Here is a 23,386-nt window from a genome sequence, read left to right as displayed (position 1 = left end):
CCGTCATACCTAAAAAAAATACAGTTGCGTAATTACGTCACACACGTCAAGACACGTGGCATTCTGACGTTCAAAACTTCCCAGACGTTAGTTCCCCTTAGCCTTTAGCCTGTTCCCTTTACCATTCAGCCACGGACAAGCCAGTCGGAACCGCTGCAGACAGAACTTAACTACGGATTGGGACGGGAAGCATGGCGTCGAGTAATGGTGCGGTCGGAAAATGGGAAGTGGTGAGGAAGACCAAGAAAAATAATGCAGGATCTGGAAAAGGCAATGTTGAAAAGAAGGGCAACTCTGGCAACAGAAAAGCACTCGGGGAATCCAACCTGCTATCCAGACGTAAGTGAACACAACTCAGTTTTGTTTAATGCCTTTTGGCCACGTGGGCTTGAATACTAAGCTAAATAGTTCATTAAATTAGAACGATCAAACGCTGTCTGTTGAGCGTGATTTACAATAACGAGTTGCGCAAGCTAGTTAGTCAGCTAGGTAGCTTAGCATCGGGCTGTACTTCCCATTTAACAATCCCGTGTTGCAGAATCGGAACATTTTACTTTTTAAATGTTACTTCACGAAATGGCGTTGCTACAATTTAGTAATGCACGAGATGTTGCTTCACAACTAGTCTGCAATTGGTAACCAGGTGATGTGTTAACGTTAGGCGACGTCATCATTGTGAGTCTGCATCATGTGCTTATAACCGATCGTCGCCTCTGCTGACTTGCCAAAATGATCCCATTTGGTGGTATTTATCATGTTTTTGGGTAAACTCACTCACCAAGGCCCGCGTTCCTAATTATTTCCAGCATTTTATTCAACTTCTGGGTAACATAATAAATGAATCCAATGCCAATATGAATCATACCGCCAAACTACAATTGTGTCTTGTTCGTGTCAAAATGCACATCATGATGAAAGTTTAGAATGTCATGGCTGAATAAAACATACATTCATTTTCTGAACTGCTTATCCTCTAAAGGGGGACGGGGGGTGCTGGAACCTCTCCTAGTTAACTACAGGCACCAGGTGGGGGACACCCTGAATCAGTGGCCAGCCAATAACAGGGCACAAGTAGACCATCCCAAACTTTCACGCACACACTCGTACCTAGGGGCAAATTATAGTGTAAACCCACCGTACCCTGCATGTTTTTGGGATGTGAGAGGAAACCGGAGTACCCCGAAAAAACCCACGTAAGCCTAGGAAGAACATGTAAACTCCACTCATTGAGGACCAACCTGGGATCGGAACCTCGACCGCAGAACTGTGAGGCTCACACGTTAACCACTTGGCTGCTGAATGTAATTACAGTAGTGTCAGTCTATTTATATTCCTTTTTTTCCGGAATGAAACAAACATGATCCCCCACCTGGTGGCCGTAGTTAGCTGGGATATGCTCCAGCACCCCCTCACCCCGTGACCCTTGTGAGGATAAGCGGTTCAGAAAATGAATGTATGACTGAATGTCAAGGCCCATTAACTACAAGTGCCCCACGTTGAATAGTTTAAACAAAGGGAATTTACAATGATCCAAGGCTGATACTGATGGGACGTTTACTTTGTGACTCTGGTGAATGTTTGGAATGTTGCCTGATTTTGCAGCAACAACATGTTGCAATTTGACCATTTGTTTGTAACTTCAAATCACGTTGTTTTTACAAAGCCTTGTATCAATAAGTGCATGTTGTCAAGGACATTCTGTGCTAATACTTAAAGGTGAAATCACCAATTTCTTCACAATATAATACAATGGATTCTTTTGGCAATATGATATTTTTACAATATGTACACATTTCAAACAATGTTACATTTCACTAAAAGTATTAAAAATACAAGGCAATTTCTACAGTATTGCCATATTTTGTTGACACATTTCAGACATTTGAATGAAAAAATGGCTGTGTAAACATGGACAAAAAAAATACGTGTGCTATAAGACCTGCAGTCTCATTAATTAATTCATGATACACTTCTATTAAGGTACCGCCGGGCGGCCAATTTCATCTAGTGTACCCTACCGTTTTCATTTCACTAATATAGCAAAGACTGCATTGTTTTTAAATATTCAGTATCATTTGTTCATAAAGTCCTTACTGTTATGCACTCTGACTCCATTTAAAACTCGTGTAAAATCTGGCCTGAATAGTAGCAGTTTATTACGAAAGCTGTAATGGTGAGAGACGATTAAACAAGCACTGTGAGGGGAGGGAGCAGAAAGGGGAAGGGAATGCAACATTTTCGTAACACCAAACTACCAAGCGCTGTTAACTGTATGACTGCTTTATCTGCGGAGATCTCATCCCCAACACCTTGCATCCCTCAGCGCCCTTGAAGATTTCAGACGGTATGTTTGTAGCCTTGGAGCAGATCCCAAAGAAACAGAACAAGGAGCAGGTTCCGCCGCCAATTCAGCCACAAAAGAAGTCTTCTTCGATGAAACCAACAAAGAAGCCGCCCCCCAGTAATGCTTCCACCCCTGCCACTCACAGGACTCTAGAAGCAGCCTTTAAAGCGGTGAGTGATTGTTTTAGATGACACATTTTTACACTTTTTTAAAAATGAATTTTATGCGGTCACCTTGTTGACCCTATATTTCCATTTGAACATGTTAACCCTTTTTTTTTCAAGCTTGGGTAGTACCATTATCATATCATATACAAGAAAAAAGCTGGTACACGAGGCGGTTTGAGGCGCTCAATCACATGCTGAATGCCGGTCTAGCTTTTACTCAATGGTTCTTTGTTGATAAATGTACTACAGTCATATCTCTACTTACGAAAATTTTCAGTGACTGACTCGAGATACGAAAAAGATCCAAGTTATGAAATCCCCCAAAAAGTAATTTCCTTATCTGTTATTTTATTTTGAAAATATTGTCGCGGATGCATTGATTCTGATTTTAGAGACCTGGGTAACTTCTACTGGGCTCTCATTTCATCGCTCTCATTCTATCTCATATAATGACAATAAAAGCATTCAATTCAATTGGCTGGCTCACAACAACCACTATCCATGTTTCAAGATTCTCTCTTACGCACCTTTCCACCTCAGCTAAATGCCCCCCTTATTAATGATTGGAATTCCCCTTATTAAACAATTAAAAACTGTAAAAATGCAATGCGGCATATATTTTCACACACACATAGGGCACATGTAAAAGTCTAATATGTAGTACAAAGTGGACGGCTTTTGGCCTTGGTAGAACGGGCTCTTATTGCCATCTGGCAGACAAACACAGGTATTAGGTATGTCTCCCATAATAACGGCCCCGGAGTAAACTATTTCTGCGGTGCAGGGCACATTTTCATACGCTTTATTTAGTTTAAGACATTAATAAATCGTTTTCTCTCATTTTTGTGTTTCCTGACATCTTTCATACAAAATTGGGACACTTTGACCAATTTTAAAGGGTTTAGTTGGTAGTTGTGTGAGGACCATGGAACAAACTCGTTAATTTATATATAAAGTACACCCCTACTTACGAAATTAATTGGTTTTAGAACTTTTTTCCTAACTTGAAAATGTCGTAAGTAGAGGTATGACTGTATTTATGTATTCTGGTGTCTTTTTATTAGCTGGATGTCAACGATCTGAAAGAGCAGTTGGCAAAGAGTCAAACAATGTTCCCAAAAAACCCGTCGGTGTGGTCTAAAGACCTGGCGGGGTACCTCAACCTCAAGCTGACGGCACCAGTGGTAGAGCCCACCCTCAGCAGTTATGCTCATGGTGTGTCTTTTTTTTTAACCTTTTCTACTTAAGAAATTGCTCTTTTCGATTGGATAGTAGTAATACTTGTACTGGACCTATCCCAGTTCACTTGGAAGGTGGGGTACGTCCCCGATTGGTCTTTATTAATCGCTTCTTTGGTCACTTGTCCACAGATTACCCATATTGTCTTACTAGCAAAGAGCTGAGGGGTGTCATCAAAGGCATCCTTGGAACCATCAGTGACAGCCTACCAGATTTTTTTGACTACTGTATTTATACAATGCTTCGAGAACTGGAAAGGCACACAGGTAGGGGGTTGCATTTACTACTATACAATAGTAATAGAATGTTTAAAAAAAAAAACATTCAATTTCTGTTAACTAACTGTAGCACCGTTTCATCTTGACACCAGCAACTATTTCACTTTGTTTCCAGGTGAGCCACTACATGGATATAGAGTTTGCATTCAAGCAATTTTACAAGAGAAACCCAAATTGGCAACTCAGAATTTGCCCGAGGTGAGTGATTATAAAAAGAGTTACATATGCACAAATTTTTAGTGCTGTTTACTCTGTATTTTTAGAACTGAACTGGGAAATCGACTCCTTTTTTATGTTTCTTGTTTTTAAGACGTGTCGTACAAATAATCAACACAACAAGTTCCTGCATAATTTATGTTTGGGAACAGCACAGGGGGCTGGTGGTTATCTAATTGACTATTTGGACACAATCAATGATTTGCGATCAGAACTATTGACCCCGTTTAGCTTTTACATTTGCCATCCGCAGCTGTTCTTCTGGCAGACAAATATATATATCGTTTGGAGGCCCCTGAGAATGGATTTTTTTTTTTGCTTGAATGAGTGGGAAATCCTTAGACTGTGTTAGTTAAATCGCTAGTACAGTATAGGCTACTGCACATTTAAAATGACACGTACAGTAATCCCTCGAATATTGCGGTTAATATAGACCAGACATGGCCGTGATGAAAAAATCGCCAAGTAGGGTCACCGCTATTATAACTACCTTTTTTTCTCCTACTAGCAACGGTGTCCTCCGCTTACAAGTTTCAGTGTGTATTTTCACATTTTTATGAACTTTAAAAACATCTATATATTTTTAAATAATTAGTAGCAAAAAAAATTGCAAAGTGTATTCCTGATCATTCAAGTCGTGATAATCGAGGCAAGATTGTACATACCTTTATGAGAGAATAATCAAAATTTGCATGACTCCATTCCTTTCTACCAGCAATGGAATCGTAACCTGAGAAGTCCACCATAAATTTTGAATGCCACAAACAAGTCATATCTACTAATCGTGCCTCTGATCGCGATAACCAAGCACACAAATGTGTATCATGTGATACAAAAACACACAAATCACATTATGGCATTATTGAGTCTTTATTTGTACTCGAATAATGTCCATTCATTTTTTCCCCCTCCACAGTTCAGCCAGGCATGTAGCATAATATTGTCTTAACCGAATAACATAATTAAACATAACTTTATTTAACTCTTCTATTGCCTGATCACAGAGAAATTTGCACATGTGTAATTATTTATTTAGCAAACCAAATATAAAAACATCAGAACATATCTGATGATTACATGTAATAAGAAAAGTGCTCCATTACTTTTATATATTTAGGAAATTAATTGAATAATGGTTGAATCATTCATTTTTAGTATTTGGAGTTGCTGCGGTCGGTGCAGAATCACCCAACGAAGTGTATGACCATCATGTGGGCTTTGGGCCAAGCAGGATTTTATGATCTGAGCCAGGGACTACGAGGTAATGCTCAACACAATCCTCACTTCAGTCATTTCTATCCACTATGTGAGTTTTCAAGCGCTGCAACCGTGTTGTGGGCGGAACGACCTCTCTTCTACTTGGCCAATATTTTGCTGGACTAGACACATCATTGCAAGTTAATGAGGCAAAAGTACACCGCATTCCTTCCTGATCTTGTGTTCTGTATGAGCCAATATTTCTCGACTAACTAGAAAATAATCCTCTCTGCTCTTAGTATTGCGGCAAAAGATGTATTAACAGTTAATTTCTTCTGTAAAGTGGGATCTCAGTGTGTTGTTGAACGTTTTTTTAATACTTTATTGATGCGCACACTGATAGATGATTCTCAACTATAAGCATTGAACATATTTACATTGAACATACACACTTGGAACATATCTAACATAATAAGCATTGGTTATTTAACACATGTCTAATGGTACACTCACAATAGGAAAATATAGAAGAAAAAATAAAATTCAATAAAAAGCAGCTTTACTGAGTTGACAAGTCCACAAAAGTTTTGATTCTAATAAAATTTGTTCATATTTCCCTTATTCAAATACCTGGTCTTGGACTTCAAATTTTAACTTGCTTTGAGATAAAGGCTAGTACCGACAATGCTTTAGCTGAAACTGGGGCGTAATCCTCCAGAAGACCAAAAATGCAAAAAATATGGTGAAATTGCTAATGGTTATTGAAAAAAATGTTAGACATACTAGCAAAATATATTTGCTAGGATTGAGGATTACTAGGTTAAAAAAACTTCACAGATATCAACCACATTTGGGAACAAAAATTGTGCCAAACACATCTTGGAGTTATGACGGCTTCAATCTGTATCAAGGTCAAATGAATGCATACATTGAGATTTTGTAAATGAGTCCCACCAATGATTAGCAATTGACAGGTCAAGGTTTTGCTTTCCAATTTCTTTTATATTAGTTCATAAAGCACTGTCAAACATTTGAAAATAATTTTACATCATTGACGCAATACATCATTGTGAGGTTTCTAGTTTTAAAAATTCACTCCAGGAAAGTTGCGGAACAATGACTCGAACCATCCCCTAGTGCGTTGTGTTAAATTCAAAGCAGCCTCGTGACGCAATTGGTACGCTAGCATCCAACCAGATTTGCCTCCATGTCCCTAGTATCTTTTAGTTAGTTGTGAGAAGATATACCATATTTACTCGCATATAAGCTGCATTTGTCGGACAAAATAATGATAATGGAATCGAGGGTATGGCTTATATGCGCATAAAAAGACGACCTGCGCGAAACTGCAAAGTGACAAAGATGAAACACCATGACGCAAGACAATGCTACGTCCTTAAATGTTATTATTATTATTTTTTTTTATTTAAAAATGTATGCTGAACAATGCTACCGCGTATGCCTGAGAGACCGGTTCAGTATCTGTTGAATTTGTGTTCCAGTGTGGCTTGGTATCATGCTTCCTGTCCTGGGAGTGAAGTCGCTGTCATCCTATGCCATTGCCTATTTGGAAAGACTGCTCCAGTAAGTACATCCAAAATTTCAAGATGCCCTCCCATTTGCTCTTGTTAAAAAGAGTTCTGTTGCTTTAGATTTATTTCTAATTCGATTGGAACGTGATAAAATTGAAGTCGACATCTTCAAAAAGAGGTTTAATGTTGATTTCAGCACAGTGCTGCAATTCAACACAAAATATTGCTGTAGGATTAAAAAAAATGCGACACGTAACAATCAGTTCTTTTATTTATTTATTTTTACTTCTAATCCAATTCTGATGCCAGAATTTTCCAGCCAGTAAAATAATTCAAAAAATATAGTATGTATCAAAGTCGAAGTATTAAAGTAGTACCAGGACTCACATTAATTAATAAGAAATGCCCAATCTTACACCATGCTCTGTTACCATCATTACTTCCCAAAGAGACATTTTCCCACTCAGCAGAAATGTTTGCCTGGTGGACTGATTTACTGTAGTCGAAAAACTCAATGGCACTGAAAAAAAAACTACTACTGGATTGGATCCGATCTTGTGATAAAATCCAATACTCCAAAAATAGGGCGCCAATATCGATACTGAGTATCAGATCGTGACATCATTTGTTACAACATAAGAGCTTTGTCAGAGGCTAGTCTCTGACCCTAAATGGATAACTAAGGGGTATCAGAAAATTGATTTATTACTACTAATTTATCACAGACTCTTCTCAGTACACTCAAGCCAAGAACACATAGTTCGCCATGACTCACCATCAAGCCTAAACAAAAAGTAAACATAAATAAAGGGTTAAATTCAATAATTCAACGCATCTATACACCCTTCACTGGATAACAAAACATGTCTAAGGAATGTAAAAAAAAGTGCTATGAATACATTACTCAAGTTCTAAATAATACATCGTCCTGTTTGTTGTCTTTCCAGCATCCATGCAAACCTGTCAAAAGGATTTGGGATCATGGGTCCTAAAGAGTTTTTTCCTTTACTGGATTTTGCCTTCATGCCGAAGAATGCCCTTCCGGCAAGGTATTGTCATGTCCAAACTTTTAGACATCCTTTGTTCGTACATGCATCGTACCCTTAAAGTCTTTTGTGTGTATTTTGGCAGTCTGCAGCAGCAACTAAGGCGGCTTTACCCTCGTCTCAAAGCCTTGGCGTTTGGAGCCAAACCTGAAAGCACCTTACACACGTATCTGCCATCGTTTCTTTCCAGAGCCACGCCCCATTGTCCGGGGGACATGAAGAAAGAGGTCGGGTGAAAGTCTTCATGTGAACTCAAAGGTTCAGAAATGTCAGCCTTTTTCCTCCTCCTGTTTCTTTCAGTTGCTGAACAGTATGACAGAGTGTTTGCGGGTGGATGCTCAGAGTTTAAGTGTTTGGCGGCAGCTGTACACCAAACACTTGGCTCAATCCAGGTGAGTTGGACAAGCTTGCGCAGACAATTTGTGTACTGATTTTTAAAATGGCTGAGTTGTGAATTGTGCTTCTTTAGCCTGCTGCTGAAGCATTTGTTGGGCTGCTGGAGTAACCTGCCACTAAAGGTATAATGCAAATATAAAGAAATCAAATGTACAGTCATACCTCTACTTACAAATGGCTCTAGGTATGAAATGTTCATATGCAAATGAGTGCCTTGAGATACGAAAAAGATCCAAGTTACGAAATCCCCCAAAAAGTAAATGCATTTCCTTATCCGTTATTTTATTTTGAAAATATAGTCGTGGATGCATTGATTCTCACTTTAAAACAGGGGTGTCAGACTCGGGTTGGTTCGCGGGCCGCGTTAATGTCAACTCGATTTCATGTGGGCCGGACCATTTTAAATATAATATTTAGATTTTTTTTAAATAAATTGATTAAAAGAACTCGATTAAAAGCCCTGAGTATTCATTTTTTTCTAGATCTAAAACAATGTTTATTTTAGCTTTTTTTATATATTTAGATTTTACAAAATGATTTTTGAACTAAAAACACAGAAAAAATGATTAAAAAATTACAATTATTGATTTAAAAAGGGGAAAATCAGGAAATTTAATATACATCTATACTCTTCATTTTAATTTGATCCTAAAACAGAAAGTCGCCACTCATGATTTACTTTCCTGGGCCACACAAAATGATGCGGTGGGCCAGATTTGACCCCCGGGCCGCCACTTTGGCACATGTGCTTTAAAACCTCGCTACACTCTACTGTGCTCTCATTGGCTGTCTCAAAACAACCACTATCCATGTTTCAAAATTCTCTCTAACATACCTGTCAACCTCGGCTAAATCTTCCTCTTATTACTAATTGCAATTCCCCTCTTTAAGCGAGAAAAACCGTACGAATGCAACGCGGCACATATTTTCACACACACAGAGGGTGCCCGCTAAAGTCTAAAATGTACTACAAACTGGACGGCTTTCTGGCCGTCAGGTCATAGGTAAATGCGCGTACGCATATCATGCTTCCGCACAGATAGATTTTGTATGCTTGTAATTCGAATATTTTAAGACATTAATACATTTTCCTATAAAATTCTCTCTTTTGTGTATTTCTCACATCTTTCGTATATAAAGTACTGCTCTACTTACAACATTTTCAAGTTACGAAAAAAGTTCTGGAACCAATTAATTTCGTAAGTAGAGGTACGACTGTATTTTCTTGATGTATCAGCAGGGCTCTTATTAATACTAAAATATTATTTGTTATTTTTTTTACTGGGCTATGAATGTGTGTTGGTGTGGTATTAGCAAAACATCTTGAGCAAATTTGGATTGGATGGAATGATAAAAGTCAGAATCGGGTCAACACTATTTTCTTTGTGTTTGTCAAACTGTTTTAAATCTTGGACTGAGCAGCCATGTGTCTTGTTTTTGTTAATGCATTGCTGCTTATGTTTCATGTTTCTTTTCTGGTCTTTCATCTTTATATGTGTAAGTGTATTGAATGTTGTGCAATAATTATTTGGTTAATAGGTGTATTCAACAGTAAAGGCTCTGTCATGGAGCATCCTTTTTTTACCTTTTCTTTTCGAATTAAGAGACTCCAATTTTGTTCATTTTTTTTCTCTTGCAGCTGAGGAAGAATCTCGAAGAAACGATTCAGTCGTTTAAAGTGACCAATGAAGAGATGAAAGACAATAACCAGTCTCAGGACCTTAGCGACTGCAATAATCTGTGTCAGGTTGGTAGACGTTTGAATCCAAAAGTCTTGTTCTTTTTCTCACAATGACAAGAAGACCAACTTATGTCGATTGGTTGCCGGATTATACTAAAAATGACTTTTTTTCTTTCCAGAGTCTACAGGTGAAAATGCAAGGTCGTGGATTCCCCTGGTCAAAGGTGTTGATGGTCCTGTTCGTGTTTGCTGCTGGTTTCATCATTCAGGACATCCGCTCACACGGCTCCTTTTCCAGTATGACATGTTTTTCCCGCCTCGGAATGCTGCACTTGAAATAAGTCATAGCTGTATGGATGGTTTGTTACAGGTTCAACCACAGCCAAATATCTTCACAGCTCGGGGGTCATGGGGGTGACTAAGCAGGCGTGGGGCAAAATCACAGTTTACTCTAAGCAGAGCTTCAGGTATTCCCGTTCAGTCCAACGCAAGCAAAGTGTTCTGGATCTTTTCAAGTTTTTGTTCAATTTAAGTGATCAAACCTGTAATCATCATTATTATTGTTGTTGTGTGTATTAAGCTGGCTCGAGACGAATATGCCATACTATTACTCTGAAAGTACACGGGCTATGAGACCGCTGTTAGACCAAGGTGTGGAGAAGACCAAAACAACAGCTGCATTCGTCGCTGGAAAAAGCAAACACGCCATCGTGTGGGTCAAAGAAAACAGCCCTCTGCTCATAGAATGGGTGAGACGTCATCTTGGGAATCCATGGAACACAAAAGACTACCGTATTTACTCGCATATAAGCCTTCAAATCGGCGAATTTTACAATTTCTCTCGTATAAGCCGTCCCGTGATTCACAATTTTCACCTCCCATATTCATGATTTTAATAGGGAGTACAAATGTGTTACTTTGAAGGGAAAATCTTAAGAAAATCATCACACATGGTATTGTATGAATCAAAAGCGCATTATTAGGGTCAACATCATAAGGATTAAATCAACCAGTAATGGTTTTCTTAACTGCAAAACAGAATAACCAACAAATAATAAATGTTACCTTGCCGAAATCTACTGGTGAGAAAAAAAGAATAGCAAGTCTTGTGCGCATATAAGCCGTACGCTTGATTCGGTCATTTTTTTTAGTTACAAATACAGCGTATATGCGAGGAAATACGGTAACTGCAAAAAAAAGAAAACCTCGATCATATGATGAAACCTTTTTGGTATGCAGGTACAGACCAATACTCCTGACAGCGTTTGCGATTTTTTGGCTTTTCTGAAATCGCTGCTACTCTTCCTCCACCAAAACTATATATTGCCAGCGTTGATGTTTTTAATAGACCTGCTGCAGCGAGCGTGGACCAACCTGCAGGACTCCTGCAAGTCAGTGCTTTTATTCAACTTGATGAATATTCAACAAGCAGATTTAATTAGTCTCATTTTTGTGCTTGCTACAGCGGTGAAATATCGGTGACGTGTCTAAGAGGGCACGCGTTGTCCTTGACCAACTCGACGTGGCAGCTGCTCCAACACACGACCTCGGCCATCACCACGTGGGCTCAGGAGCTGCTGACGCCGCCGTAATTTACTACTACAGACTAATATACAACACACACACAAACACACACACTAAAAATAGTCAAATCCACAAGGTGACCTCATCTGAAGTTGCCTTACACTCTCTGTTCTTCTCTTAAACTGTGATTGGACATTGTAGGGTCTAAAACTAACTCTTAGGTAAGTCGTTTTGTCTAAATTTTTATCAAGTTTATACTTTCTTTTCTTTTTTCTATCAATCCTTTTTCACTGCTGGATGCAGATACAGGTTGGGTTTTCTACTGTAAAGGTCAGTTTATGTAAACTTAAAGATGATTTATAAATTCCTTTTATTCATATACTATACTGTATTGGAATGCGTTGGATGACAAGTGGCAAAGTTGTTGGAAAATGTTTTTTTACCTGACCTCATCACATTCTTACTCAAATGTGACCATGCTTAAAATCACATCCAGAATGTTTGTGACTGTGTTGTATTAGGTTTTTTTTTTAATTTAATTTTTGGATGAGGAAAAGTCCACTCGCTAACACTTCAAAACCCCCATAATTGTATTGTTACTCAATGAGCCAAAACCTGTCGGTGTTTGAGATCATTCTGTTCTCCTTGTCAGAAGCACGCATATTTGGTGATTGTTGTTTGTCTGTGTGTCTGCTCAGAAACCCATTTCCAAAACCGTAAAGATAGTATTTAATTAAAAGAAAAAATGAAAATAAAAACAAGCCTCAACCAGTGTTCTTAAGCCACTGCCTTAGCCAAGCCAATCCAAAAAGCAGCTTCGTTAAGTTGCATCCCAAAATGTGTTTTGTGAGATAAAACGAGTGATCTGTCTAAGTTATCATTTGATAGATTTTTGGTGTTTGTTAAGCTGTACGAACGAATTTGAACATTGTTTATAGTTTAAGTAATAGATTCTATAGTAAGGCTTTTTCTTCAAAAAAAATGACAATGTATAGTAAAGCTAATCTCATTTTCTGAACGACTTTATCCTCAGGGTCGTGGGGGCGCTGGAGCCTATTCCAGCTGACTCCAGGCCAGAGGTGGGGGACACCCTGAATCGGTGGCCAGCCGATCGCAGGGCACAAGAAGATGGACAACCTTTAGTGTCCAATCAGCCTGCCATGCATGTTTTTGTAATGTGGGAGGAAACCCACGCAGGCCTGGGGAGAACATACAAACTCCACACAGATGGACATGACATGGATTTGAACCCAGGACCCCAGAGCTTACCATTCATGTCATCGGCCTGCTCCGTATAGTAAAGCTCTCTTTTAAAATGCGGGTATCGATCCAACCACCTGTCATGTGGTAAGCGCCCGCTTATACACACCAAGGTTTGGCTAACAATATGTCTATTTGACCTGACAAGTGACAACTTGGAGGATGTGGGAGTTGATCCAACCACCTTTAGCATGGTAAGTGGGCACTGTACTTAGTGAGCTATGTTCCCACCTCCCTACTTGACAAAAATTGACTCACTCTTTTTTTCCATTTCAGTTGAAGAGTGACAAGTTGACGTATGTGGGATTCGATCCGACTACCTTTTGCGTGGCAAGCAAGCACCCTATGAGGTGAGCTAAGTCATCCACCCACCTCCTTACTTGACACAAATTTACTCTAAACTTTTAATCCAGTTGTTTAAACCATTTATATAAAAAAAAATCTAAATATTATATCTAAAATGGTCCGGCCCACATGAAACCGAGTTGACGTTAATGCGGCCCGCAAACCAACCTGACTCTGACACCCTTGGCGAAGATGTTTGTTCACCTGACTGCCATGTGGGCAGCTGGGATTTGAATCTTGGTGTCGTTTGACTGATCACGACACTATGTAGTTCAGTATATGGATGAATCTTTTTTCATTAAAATAAAGATTTAGTCAGTTTTTTCAGCAAAACAATTTTCCAGTCAGCTTATGGCTGACTGGTGACACCATGTGCACCACTGGGATGTGAACCCTCACCTGCCACATGGTAGGCAGATGACCGACCCTCTACACCAGGGGTGTCAGACTCAGGTTGGTTTGCGGGCCGCATTAATGTCAACTTGATTTCATGTGGGCCGGACCATTTTAGATATAATATTTAGCTTATTTTTTTGATAAATGGATTAAAAGAACTGGATTAAAAACCCTGAATATTCAATTTTTTTATAGATGTAAAATAATGTTTAAATGATTTTTGAACTAAAAACACAGAAAAAAATGATTTAAAAATTACAATTACTGATTTAAAAGGTGGAAAATCAGGATATTTAATATACATCTATACTCTTCATTTTAATTTGATCCTAAAACAGAAAATCGGCACTCATGATTTACTTTCCCAGGCTACACAAAATGATGCGGCGGGCCAGATTTGGCCCCCGTGCCGCCACTTTGACACATGTTCTCTACACTATGAGGCGGTCCGCCTATACATGGTCATTGTATGCTTTTATTTAAGGAAAGACTTAGTCTTTTTTAATGGCAAAATGGTTCATCCACCAGTTTGTCTTAAATCAGCAGCCCCCGGGGTTTGAACCCCGCCTATCCACACAGTAGTCAGGTGAGCAAACCTCTGCACCATGAAGTGACCACACTCAACTTTGTCATTATTGGAAGGTCTTGACTACACACGGCTGTTTCTATTTAAGGGAAAAAAAATTCCCAACCGGGATTTGAACCGCACCTGCCCACATGGCAGTCAGGTGAACAAACCTCTGCACCATCAAGTGGCCATGCTATACTTAGTGATTATTGGAAAGTCTTGACTACACACAGTTGTGATTATTGGAAAGTCTTGACTACACACAGTTGTTTTTATTTAAGGGAAAAATGATTCCCAACTGGGATTTGAACCACAACTGCCTGCATGGCAGTCAGGTGAACTAACCTCTGCACCATGCAGTAGCCACACTTTACTTAGGGATTATTGGAAAGTCTTGACTACACACAGTTGTTTTTATTTAAGGGAAAAATTATTCCCAACTGGGATTTGAACCACAACTGCCTGCATGGCAGTCAGGTGAACTAACCACTACACCATGAAGTCATCACACTTTAGAGGGCCATCAAAGTGCAAACTTTTGGCAATTTTCACCCATTTAAGAGCACCTTTGTTGAATGATATTTCACCCATTTCATTATACACAGCTGTGTATGTTGACAATAAAGTATTTTGATTTGATATAAAGGCGTAGCATCCCATAAGACTAGGCTTTCATTTAAAACTATTATAATAAAAAAAAAAGTCGAGGGCGTTCCCGGAATTGACGTCACATTGGTGGGCCGGAAGTGAAACGGACCGGAAGAGACCATGGAAAAAAATGGTTTTCGTTGACCTGTATGCTTTGTTTTGTTTGTAAACGTCTTTTCATGTTTTTAATCGAATGATCTAAACGGCCTAATTTGGGTCAACTCCAACCAGGACACGTTTGTTAAAGGACATGAACACAAGTTCACCAAGAAGTTGTTGTTTTTTATGTTGGCTGTTTTTTGTGTACTCGACGCATGCCGAAAAGGTAAGAAATGCTCCCGTTTTCTACATTGCAAGCTTCTCTAAAGATATAGTTCCACTTGCAGTCCACTTGTATCTCCAAATCGAATTGCGTCTAGTGTTTTTTAATCGTTTAAAGATCACACATGGACAGAAAAGAAGACGGCTCAATGATGACTTTTCCAATTCGAAATTCCTTTACGTATAGACCATTTGTCTTAAAGCGAAAATCCTAATTGTGGAAAGACTCTCTCCAGTAATATTGGTGATATCTGACAACTTTATTTATTTTTGGTAATGACCATGTATAGTAAGGCTTTTTAAAAATTAAAACGACCACGTATAGTAAGGTTTTTTTTAAGATAAAAAACGACCATGAATAGTAAGGATTTTTTTCTTTAAAAACGACATAGAATAGTAAGGTTTTATTTCTTTAAAAAACTGCATAGTATAGTAAGGCTTTTATCTTAAAAACGACATTGTTTAGTTAGGCTTTTTTTCTTTAAAAAACGACATAGTATAGTAAGGGTTTTCTTTCGTAAAAAAATGACAATGTATAACAAGGCTTTATAAAAAACGACATAGTACAGTAAGGCTTTTTCCTTAAAAACGACATAGTACAGTAAGGCCTTTTCCTTAAAAAACGACATAGTATAGTAAGGCTTTTTTCTTTAAAAAACGACATAGTATAGTAAGGCTATTTTTTTCTTAAAAAACGACATACTATAGTAAGGCTTTTTTTCTTAAAAAATCGACATAGTATAGTAAGATGTTTTTTCTTAAAAAACGACATACTATAGTAAGGCTTTTTTTCTTAAAAACATCATAGTATAGTAAGGCTTTTTTTTTCTTAAAAAACGACATAGTATAGTAAGGCTTTTTTTCTTAAAAAACGACATAGTATAGTAAGGCTTTTTTGTTTAAAAAATGACATTGTATGGTAAGGCTTTTTTTCTCTAAAAAAACAACATAGTATAGTAAGGCTTAAAAAAAAAAAAAAAAAAAAGAAACAACATAGTATAGTATAGTAAGGCTTTTTTTTTCTTCTTAAAAAAGACATAGTATAGGCTTTTTTCTTTAAAAAAAGACATAGTATAGTAAGGCTTTTTTCTTTAAAAAAAGACATAGTATAGTAAGGCTTTTTTCTTTAAAAAAAGACATAGTATAGTAAGGCTTTTTTCTTTAAAAAAAGACATAGTATAGTAAGGCTTTAAAAAAAAACACCATGTATAGTAAGGCCTTTTTCTTAAAAAAAACGACCATGTATAGTAATGCTTTCTTCTTGTGGTCTCTCTGACAGGATCGAGTAGGTTTTGGACCAGCTTGCGGATGAAGCGCTGCTCCGACCGGTCGCCTTCGTATTGGCTTGGTATGTGATGTCTCGCCTTGTTGCAGCGATCATAGTGCGTGTGCATAGGCACATCCCCTTACAAAAAACTTTTTAGACTGAAAAAAAAAAATATTTCTTATAAATCAAAGTCAAGGTCAAATAATAGAACAAGAGATACTTTGCTGTCAACTTTTATTTTTATTTTTTCAGATTCGTGACAAAGGCAAAAATGGATGACTTGAGGGATGGATGGTCTTCCAACGAAAAGGTTTCCCAAAGCGTGGAGAGCGAGGACACCTGAAGACAAAAAAGTAAGTTTAAAAGAGACATTCAAGTTGCTGTGCAGAAAATATATCTTTTTTTTGTTTTTCTTAGACTCCCCTGTGGATGTAGATTTCACCAGGTGGCTGACTTGTCCTCAATAGTAGAGCACCAACTTACCATCCAAAAGGTAATCGGTTGGATTCCCCGCCTCCTCCAACTTCTCACTTTTCAGGTCAAATAAAAACCGAGTGGGCAGGACTTTACTTTTTAGGGAGGTGGCTTATACACTTAGTCAATTTCGTCGAGTGCCCTCCTACCGAAAATACTTGGCCTGTCCAAGTTTAGTGGGTGTGTGGGTGGGCCCCTTGGCGCACACAGTGGAGTATGCGCCTACCGCCGAGTGGATGCTGGTTCGCGTCCCGCAGACGTACTCTTGGTGCCTCTCCCCGCCTTCGGCGGGGAGAGACACCTGCGACATGAGACTAATTACCTTTTACTAAAAAAAACTTTAAAAATTAAATTTTACATTTAATCATTACATCAAAATTAGTTAAAAGAATTGGCTTAAAAAAAACAATAGACAAGAAAACTTTTATTGGACAGGACCATGCTGAGTACGGAGACGTCTTACACACTTAGCCAAAATCACTCCAGCACCCTCTTACCGAAAAGACTTAGCCGGTCGAAGTTTAGTGGGTGTGTGGGTGGGCCCCTTGGCGCACACAGTGGAGTATGCGCCTACCGCCGAGTGGATGCTGGTTCGCGTCCCGCAGACGTACTCTTGGTGCCTCTCCCCGCCTTCGGCGGGGAGAGACACCTGCGACATGAGAATAATTACCTTTTACTAAAAAAAACTTTAAAATTTAAATTTTAAATTTAGGTCTTTACACCAAAATTTGTTAAAATAATTAGCCTACAAATTTAACAGACAAACTTTTATTGGTCCGAAATGCGTTTGCATCGCACCAGCAACAAAACGCAATCGGCAGTCCCAATCATTTTCAACTGGTTGCAGGCGGTAGACATCCAAACGATGAAGAGATGGTGGGGGGCAGTTGGCATTCCCATCGCAACCGCCGGCCGTCGAAGAACCGCATGGTGACGTTGTTCTGACAGTCGCCCTCGTCCTCATCCACGAACGCCAAGCAGGGGCGCCGGTACCAGTCTGTCAACAAACAAGGCAAAGCATGAACTTGTGGGGAACATTTCCTCCATGCTGTAACTTACATTCAACAAATATCTTGTACATACACGAGCCTTGGGAGGATGAACCAGAAGCCAAGATTCATTCATTATGTATACAATAAAGTCAAATATGACTAAAATGCCTGTGTTTTTTTATTTTTAAAGAAAATAGCCTTACTATACATGGTCAGTTTTAAAAGAATAAAGCCATACTATACATGGTCATTTATAAAGAAAAAAAGCCTTACTGTACTATGTCGTTTTTTTTTTTAGAAAAAAGCCTTACTATATACTATGTCGGTTTTTTAAAGAAAAAAAAAGCCTCACTATACTATGTCGGTATTTTTAAGAAAAAAAGCCTTACTATACTATGTTGTTTTTTAAGAAAAAAAGCCTTACTATACTATGTCGGTTTTTAAGAAAAAAAAATCCTTACTATACTATCGTTTTTTTTTACAAAAAAAAATCCTTACTATACTATGTCGTTTTTTTTACAAAATAAATCCTTACTATACAATGTCGTTCTTTTGCGAAAAAAAGCCTTACTATACATGGTCATTTTTGAATGGAAAATAAGCCTTACTTTAGGGTGACCCGGCAGATGAGTGGTGAGCACATCGGCGTCACAGTGGGGGTCCAGGGTTCAAATCCAGGATGGTCCACCTGTGTGAAGTTATTGGAAAAAAAGCCTAATTTAAGATGGTCATTTTTTTTTTTTACAAATAAAAGCCTTACTATACACATTTCTCATTTTTATGAGGAAAAAAAGCCTTACTTTAGGGGGACCAGTGGTTAAGTGGTTTCCACGTCGACATCACAGTGGGGGTCCTGGGTTAAAATCCTAGATGATTCACCTGTGTACAGTTAAAAAAAGCCTTACTATACATGGTCATTTTTTAACAAAAAAGCCTTACTATACTATGTTGTTTTTAAAGAAAAAAAGCCCTACTATACATAGTTGTTTTTTTAAGAAAAAAACCTTACTATAAAAAGCTATGTCGTTTTTTTTCAGGGAAAAAAGCCTTACTATACTATGTCATTTTTTAAGAAATAAAGCCTTAATATACCTTTCCAACAGCTCCAAATATTCATTTTTGTGTCAGAAACATTTGTCTTACAAAATAAATATATTTAAATTTTCGCCATAGAAATCAATCATTCAAAATTATTGCAATATATTTTGCAAATTTATAAAAGAAAATCGCTGTCCAACTCGCTAAGTTTCAAGAAAATTTATCACATTTGGCTGCCTTTATAATTGAAAAAAAATCCTCGGTACGCCACTGCAAGGAATTAATCAAAATATATTTCAATAATTGGGCTGAAACTATATTGGCGCTTAGCGTGAGAAAACTGTTATTATTTTTTAAGGGGAAAACTAGATTTAAACCCCCCAAAAATAAATTTTGATGACCCTGTGAACAATTTTAGGGAATAATTTTGGTTTGGCGACCAATAATTAATGTAGCATTTTTTTTAGCATAATCAATAATTTATTTACATAATGAAAGCCCAATTGAAAATATATTTATGGCTATATTATTATGGGTTAATTTTACTGCATTGCTAGATGTAGTATTTTTTTTTTTTAAATGTAAAGCAATACTACATGATAAAGTGCAAAAAATGTAATGAAGTTCATAATCAAGTATAATCTATTAAATATTCTTAAAAGTAAGTGAATTATAGCCTGGGAAATAATTTAAAAAAAAAGATGGACTCTAGACAATTAAAAATATTACTTGAATTGTCAGAAAATAACAATTATAAAAGTATGAGGTCAATTCAAAGAACAAAACAAAGCGAATGGGGAAAAAACCCCACAGACAATCCAACTAAAAATTTCAATGTTTGAACTAATGAAATAAAATACAAAATTGGATCTAATTAATACAACCAGACGAATGTCTGCAAAAGCAGTTACGAGTTGAATTAACGGACACATTAATACGCTTTTTTTTTTAAATGAAAAGCAAACTTGTACATTGTACATATACTAGAAGTTATATTTTTGCAAACTTACCTCAGAATCAAGGAAGAGGTGAAAGTGGGTCGGGGCTCCGTCCTGATGTTGTTGACGTCCTCCTGAACATTTTGTTCGAATATTGTCATAAGTGGAACCAAAACGGCAAAATAGTAACAGACATGACATTAAATTATTGCAACCTTTGCAGGTTTCCTCTTGTACTCCTTGACGAAGTTCTGCTCCGAACTTTTCAACAAGTTTCATCTCGTTGTAGCGATCCATAATAGAAGAAGACACTGACCCAGGAGATGTTATCCAAAGTTAAACATTGTTTATATGTACTATAATCATTATTTAACGAATGATTACGGGGGAAAGTGTAGCGGTAAATCGAAATCGACGCCATGTGTCTAGCAAGAAAATCACTTCCGTATTCTGACGTGAATTTCCTGCGCCGGAAATTGGCAGTTTAGGTTGCCAAATTGAAATCGTTTCCCTCTAAAACGACAAAAAAATCATGTAACATATCTATATGAGATTAAACAACACGTGTAATAGTTTAATTACATTTATATTTTCGTTTTAATAATAAAAACAACGTTGAAAAGCTTTTTAATGTTTGTTTCACAATACCCGTTGTTGCTTCTAATTGGCAACCTTCATTGTCCGACGGATATCCGCTCTGCATATATGCCCCGCCTTCCTCTTTAAACAGACAATCTCCTTTTTAATGGGAACTCGTGTGTTTTAGCTATTTAAATCGTTTTTTTATATAAACGTTTATTTTGTATTTAAATCATAATATACGTACGGAGCTCAATGTAGGGTCAGCATTGCAAAACGATTGGAGGATGCGGGCATCGATCCCGCTACCTCTCGCATGCTAAGCGAGCGCTCTACCATTTGAGCTAATCCCCCGGCTGGATACAAAGAAATATAATTTTTCCCACTCCAGTAAAAATGGCTATGTATTCAAATTAAATTTAAGTTATAGTTCAATGTAGGGTTAACAGTGCAAAATGATTGGAGGATGCGGGCATCGATCCCGCTACCTCTCGCATGCTAAGCGAGCGCTCTACCATTTGAGCTAATCCCCCGGCTGGGTACAAAGAGAAATTATTTTTCCCACTCAAGTAAAAATGGCTATGTATTCTAATTAAATTTAAGTTAAGTTCAATGTAGGGTTAGCAGTGCAAAATGTTTGGAGGATGCGGGCATCGATCCCGCTACCTCTCGCATGCTAAGCGAGCGCTCTACCATTTGAGCTAATCCCCCGGTGCAATACAATGGGGAATATGACGTACTTCCCCAGACGTAAAAAAGGAACGAACAAATATGATACTACACGTGTCGGTAAATGGTTATTTCTTATCGGGGGATTAGCTCAAATGGTAGAGCGCTCGCTTAGCATGCGAGAGGTAGCGGGATCGATGCCCGCATCCTCCAATCATTTTGCACTGCTAACCCTACATTGAACTCTCACTTGCTTCCGGAAACTTCCAACACACCATATACGTAATTCACGTATTTGATCTGAGCATAAAAGCATTTACATTGTAGTATTGTAGCTACCTTTTGACACGTATTATGAACTCAAAGTCAATCTCCTTACCCACGCCTTTTAGGAGCAAAAAATCGGAGCAAGATATTATTGCAAAGTAGAGCGGATCAACACGTAGATAACAAAGTTGTACGCTTGACTTCACTCGAACGCCTTTTCCTCTTCTCAACTGCTGATAAAACAATTACACTCGTCTCCAGCAGCATTGTGATGATCGAAATGTAAGTGTTGGCGTCAACACCTACTGTTTACTTTGCTGATCAGCCCGTTGATGGAGATGAAAATTGTCAACGACTGCGTCAATGTAGAACTCCATTATTGAACTCAACGTGCACCGCAAAAAAAGGAAGCGGACTGACGTCGAGTTGCAGTACACGTTTTGATCACAAGAGGCCGCCATAAAACTTTATGCTCTCCCCATAACGTGCCATTTTGATAGTAATAATAGCACACACACTTTTTTGTTTAATTGAGTGTGAAAATTGTTCTAACTAGAATTCTGCCGCCTCAGCATTTCCTGGAATGCACGTACAAATCTTTGGCTGCTATTTAATTACACACTTCCTTACATTAAATAGACAATTTCCACCAATAAGGGGAATTTTTATACCGCAAATTATGATCCCAAAATGTTTAATGTATTCGCTGTTAGTGGAATAGAAAGGTGTCCAATCCATTTGAACTGGTATGGCTAGAATTTAATGATCATTCACTGGTGGCCAAAAAATGCTAGGTATTATGGTAAGTATTCATGTAGCTATGCTAGTATTTTTTATTGTACCTTGTGCCATGTTATGCCTTCTCATTTTCTGAACCGCTTTGTTCTCACTAGGGTTACAGGGGGTGCTGGAGCCTATCCCAGATAACTTCAAGCGAGAGGAGGGGGACACCCTGAATAGGTAGCCAGCCAATCGCAGGGCACAAGGAGATAAACAACCATTCACACTCATACCTAGGGGCAATTTAAAGTGTCCAATCAGCCTACCATACATGAGTACCCGGAGAAAACCCACACAGGACCAGGGAGAACATGCAAACTCCACACAGGTGGACCAACTTGGATTTGAACCCAGGACCCTAGAACTGTAAGGCAGACGCACTAACCACTCATAGGCCGGCCTGCCTCATGTCAAGTAGTTTACCATAAAATTGTAACACAACCCGAGAAAATTAGTATCCTGCCCAATTGCGACGACTCATTTAGTATATGTGCAAAAAAACGTTTTTTTTCCCCAAATATGTCATGTTTCCTGACATTCCTCCAGTTTACAAACTAGGATATGCCCAAGTAAAGAAAACCTTCATGTTGGTTCTCTTTGAGTTAAGGTTTCAACCTGCAGATCCAGACAAAGTGTCCCAGTGTTTCAAGCCGCCTGAGGAATGGGATAAATCCAAGGCCGCATAATCCGCAAGATTTAAGGTCCACTGGTATTTTGTGTGTGGGGGCAAATCCAGCAGGTAGAGCGGCTCAAATGCTCGCGTGGACACTTGAGCATTGATGCACTGCATGTCTGGTTTGTTTGCAGGGAGTCTGCATGCAGGCAGGGAGCCTGAGGCTGGTGGGGGTGCCTGTTTTGTGTGTGTGTGTGTGTTCTGAACAGGGCCACGCTGTTTGCAGCCTGTGGTACACCCACAGGAAATCTCATATTGCTGCCAGCCACTCAAAAGCAAACACATCTGTCCAACTAAGCGGCCACCTTTGCTTCATTCAATCATTTATTTATACGCGTTTATTCACATATATACTTGTAAAAGGAGTCGTGCTAGACTGATTTTGGTCGCTTTGGTCTTTGGTGCGTCGCCACAGATTTTAGATTGGACTTTGTACGCCGGCTCGTGTTTTGGTTGCAAATCAAAGCCTCTCGTAGATGAAAAGAGAAGTTGGAGTTTCGGTGGGAATAATGGATTTGTTGGGAATTGAAGATAAATATTTGGATGTTTTG

General features: G+C 38.4%; 1 protein-coding gene, 2 long non-coding RNA genes and 4 other non-coding genes across 17 annotated transcripts; 3 read left to right on the top strand and 4 right to left on the bottom strand.

Moving 5' to 3' along the window:
• Positions 1–42: 42 nt before the first annotated feature.
• Positions 43–11,999, top strand: tmem214 (transmembrane protein 214). Its single transcript, XM_077587254.1, has 17 exons — positions 43–339; positions 2,324–2,514; positions 3,576–3,726; positions 3,882–4,016; positions 4,144–4,226; positions 5,400–5,505; positions 6,944–7,025; positions 7,921–8,022; positions 8,105–8,246; positions 8,320–8,411; positions 8,489–8,537; positions 10,055–10,162; positions 10,276–10,393; positions 10,467–10,563; positions 10,677–10,845; positions 11,336–11,487; positions 11,562–11,999. Exons 1-17 carry the CDS (start codon positions 192–194, stop codon positions 11,686–11,688), a joined length of 2,052 nt encoding a protein of 683 aa, XP_077443380.1. The 5' UTR covers positions 43–191; the 3' UTR covers positions 11,689–11,999.
• A 1,780-nt stretch (positions 12,000–13,779) lies between these two features.
• Positions 13,780–18,183, top strand: LOC144064593 (uncharacterized). Of its 3 annotated transcripts, none has more exons than XR_013296845.1 (5): positions 13,780–15,162; positions 16,438–16,506; positions 16,678–16,778; positions 16,843–16,963; positions 17,747–18,183. It is a non-coding gene; the product is annotated as an uncharacterized LOC144064593 (long non-coding RNA). The 3 variants fall into 3 exon arrangements; XR_013296844.1 differs by having other exon boundaries at positions 13,785–15,162; positions 16,843–16,918; XR_013296843.1 differs by having other exon boundaries at positions 13,792–15,162; positions 16,843–18,183.
• On the bottom strand, positions 16,643–21,798 carry LOC144064592 (uncharacterized). Of its 9 annotated transcripts, none has more exons than XR_013296841.1 (8): positions 21,689–21,752; positions 21,495–21,615; positions 20,083–20,178; positions 19,940–20,001; positions 18,692–18,770; positions 18,500–18,579; positions 17,049–17,896; positions 16,643–16,955 (listed from the first exon to the last, which is right to left on the bottom strand). It is a non-coding gene; the product is annotated as an uncharacterized LOC144064592 (long non-coding RNA). The 9 variants fall into 9 exon arrangements; XR_013296842.1 differs by having other exon boundaries at positions 21,495–21,612; positions 21,689–21,750; XR_013296839.1 differs by lacking the exon at positions 21,495–21,615 and having other exon boundaries at positions 21,689–21,798.
• trnaa-agc (transfer RNA alanine (anticodon AGC)) lies at positions 20,728–20,800 on the bottom strand. Its single transcript has one exon. It is a non-coding gene; the product is annotated as a tRNA-Ala (tRNA).
• On the bottom strand, positions 20,907–20,979 carry trnaa-agc (transfer RNA alanine (anticodon AGC)). Its single transcript has one exon. It is a non-coding gene; the product is annotated as a tRNA-Ala (tRNA).
• Positions 21,085–21,157, bottom strand: trnaa-agc (transfer RNA alanine (anticodon AGC)). Its single transcript has one exon. It is a non-coding gene; the product is annotated as a tRNA-Ala (tRNA).
• trnaa-agc (transfer RNA alanine (anticodon AGC)) lies at positions 21,256–21,328 on the top strand. Its single transcript has one exon. It is a non-coding gene; the product is annotated as a tRNA-Ala (tRNA).
• Positions 21,799–23,386: the final 1,588 nt, after the last annotated feature.

Source organism: Stigmatopora argus, chromosome 19 (genome assembly GCF_051989625.1).
Source record: "Stigmatopora argus isolate UIUO_Sarg chromosome 19, RoL_Sarg_1.0, whole genome shotgun sequence".
Lineage (NCBI taxonomy): Eukaryota > Metazoa > Chordata > Actinopteri > Syngnathiformes > Syngnathidae > Stigmatopora > Stigmatopora argus.
The sequence above is the reverse complement of the archived record's forward strand: the minus strand, read 5'-3'. Positions and strand labels throughout refer to the sequence as shown.

What these genes read in the sequence shown, in the direction of transcription:
- tmem214 (XM_077587254.1), top strand. Translation starts at nt 192, where the DNA reads ATGGCGTCGAGTAATGGTGCGGTCGGAAAATGGGAAGTGGTGAGGAAG. An exon ending in CAACTCAGAATTTGCCCGAG is followed by an intron (nt 4,227 to 5,399) that starts GTGAGTGATTAT and finishes ATTCATTTTTAG; the next exon opens with TATTTGGAGTTGCTGCGGTC. An exon ending in TCTGAGCCAGGGACTACGAG is followed by an intron (nt 5,506 to 6,943) that starts GTAATGCTCAAC and finishes TTTGTGTTCCAG; the next exon opens with TGTGGCTTGGTATCATGCTT.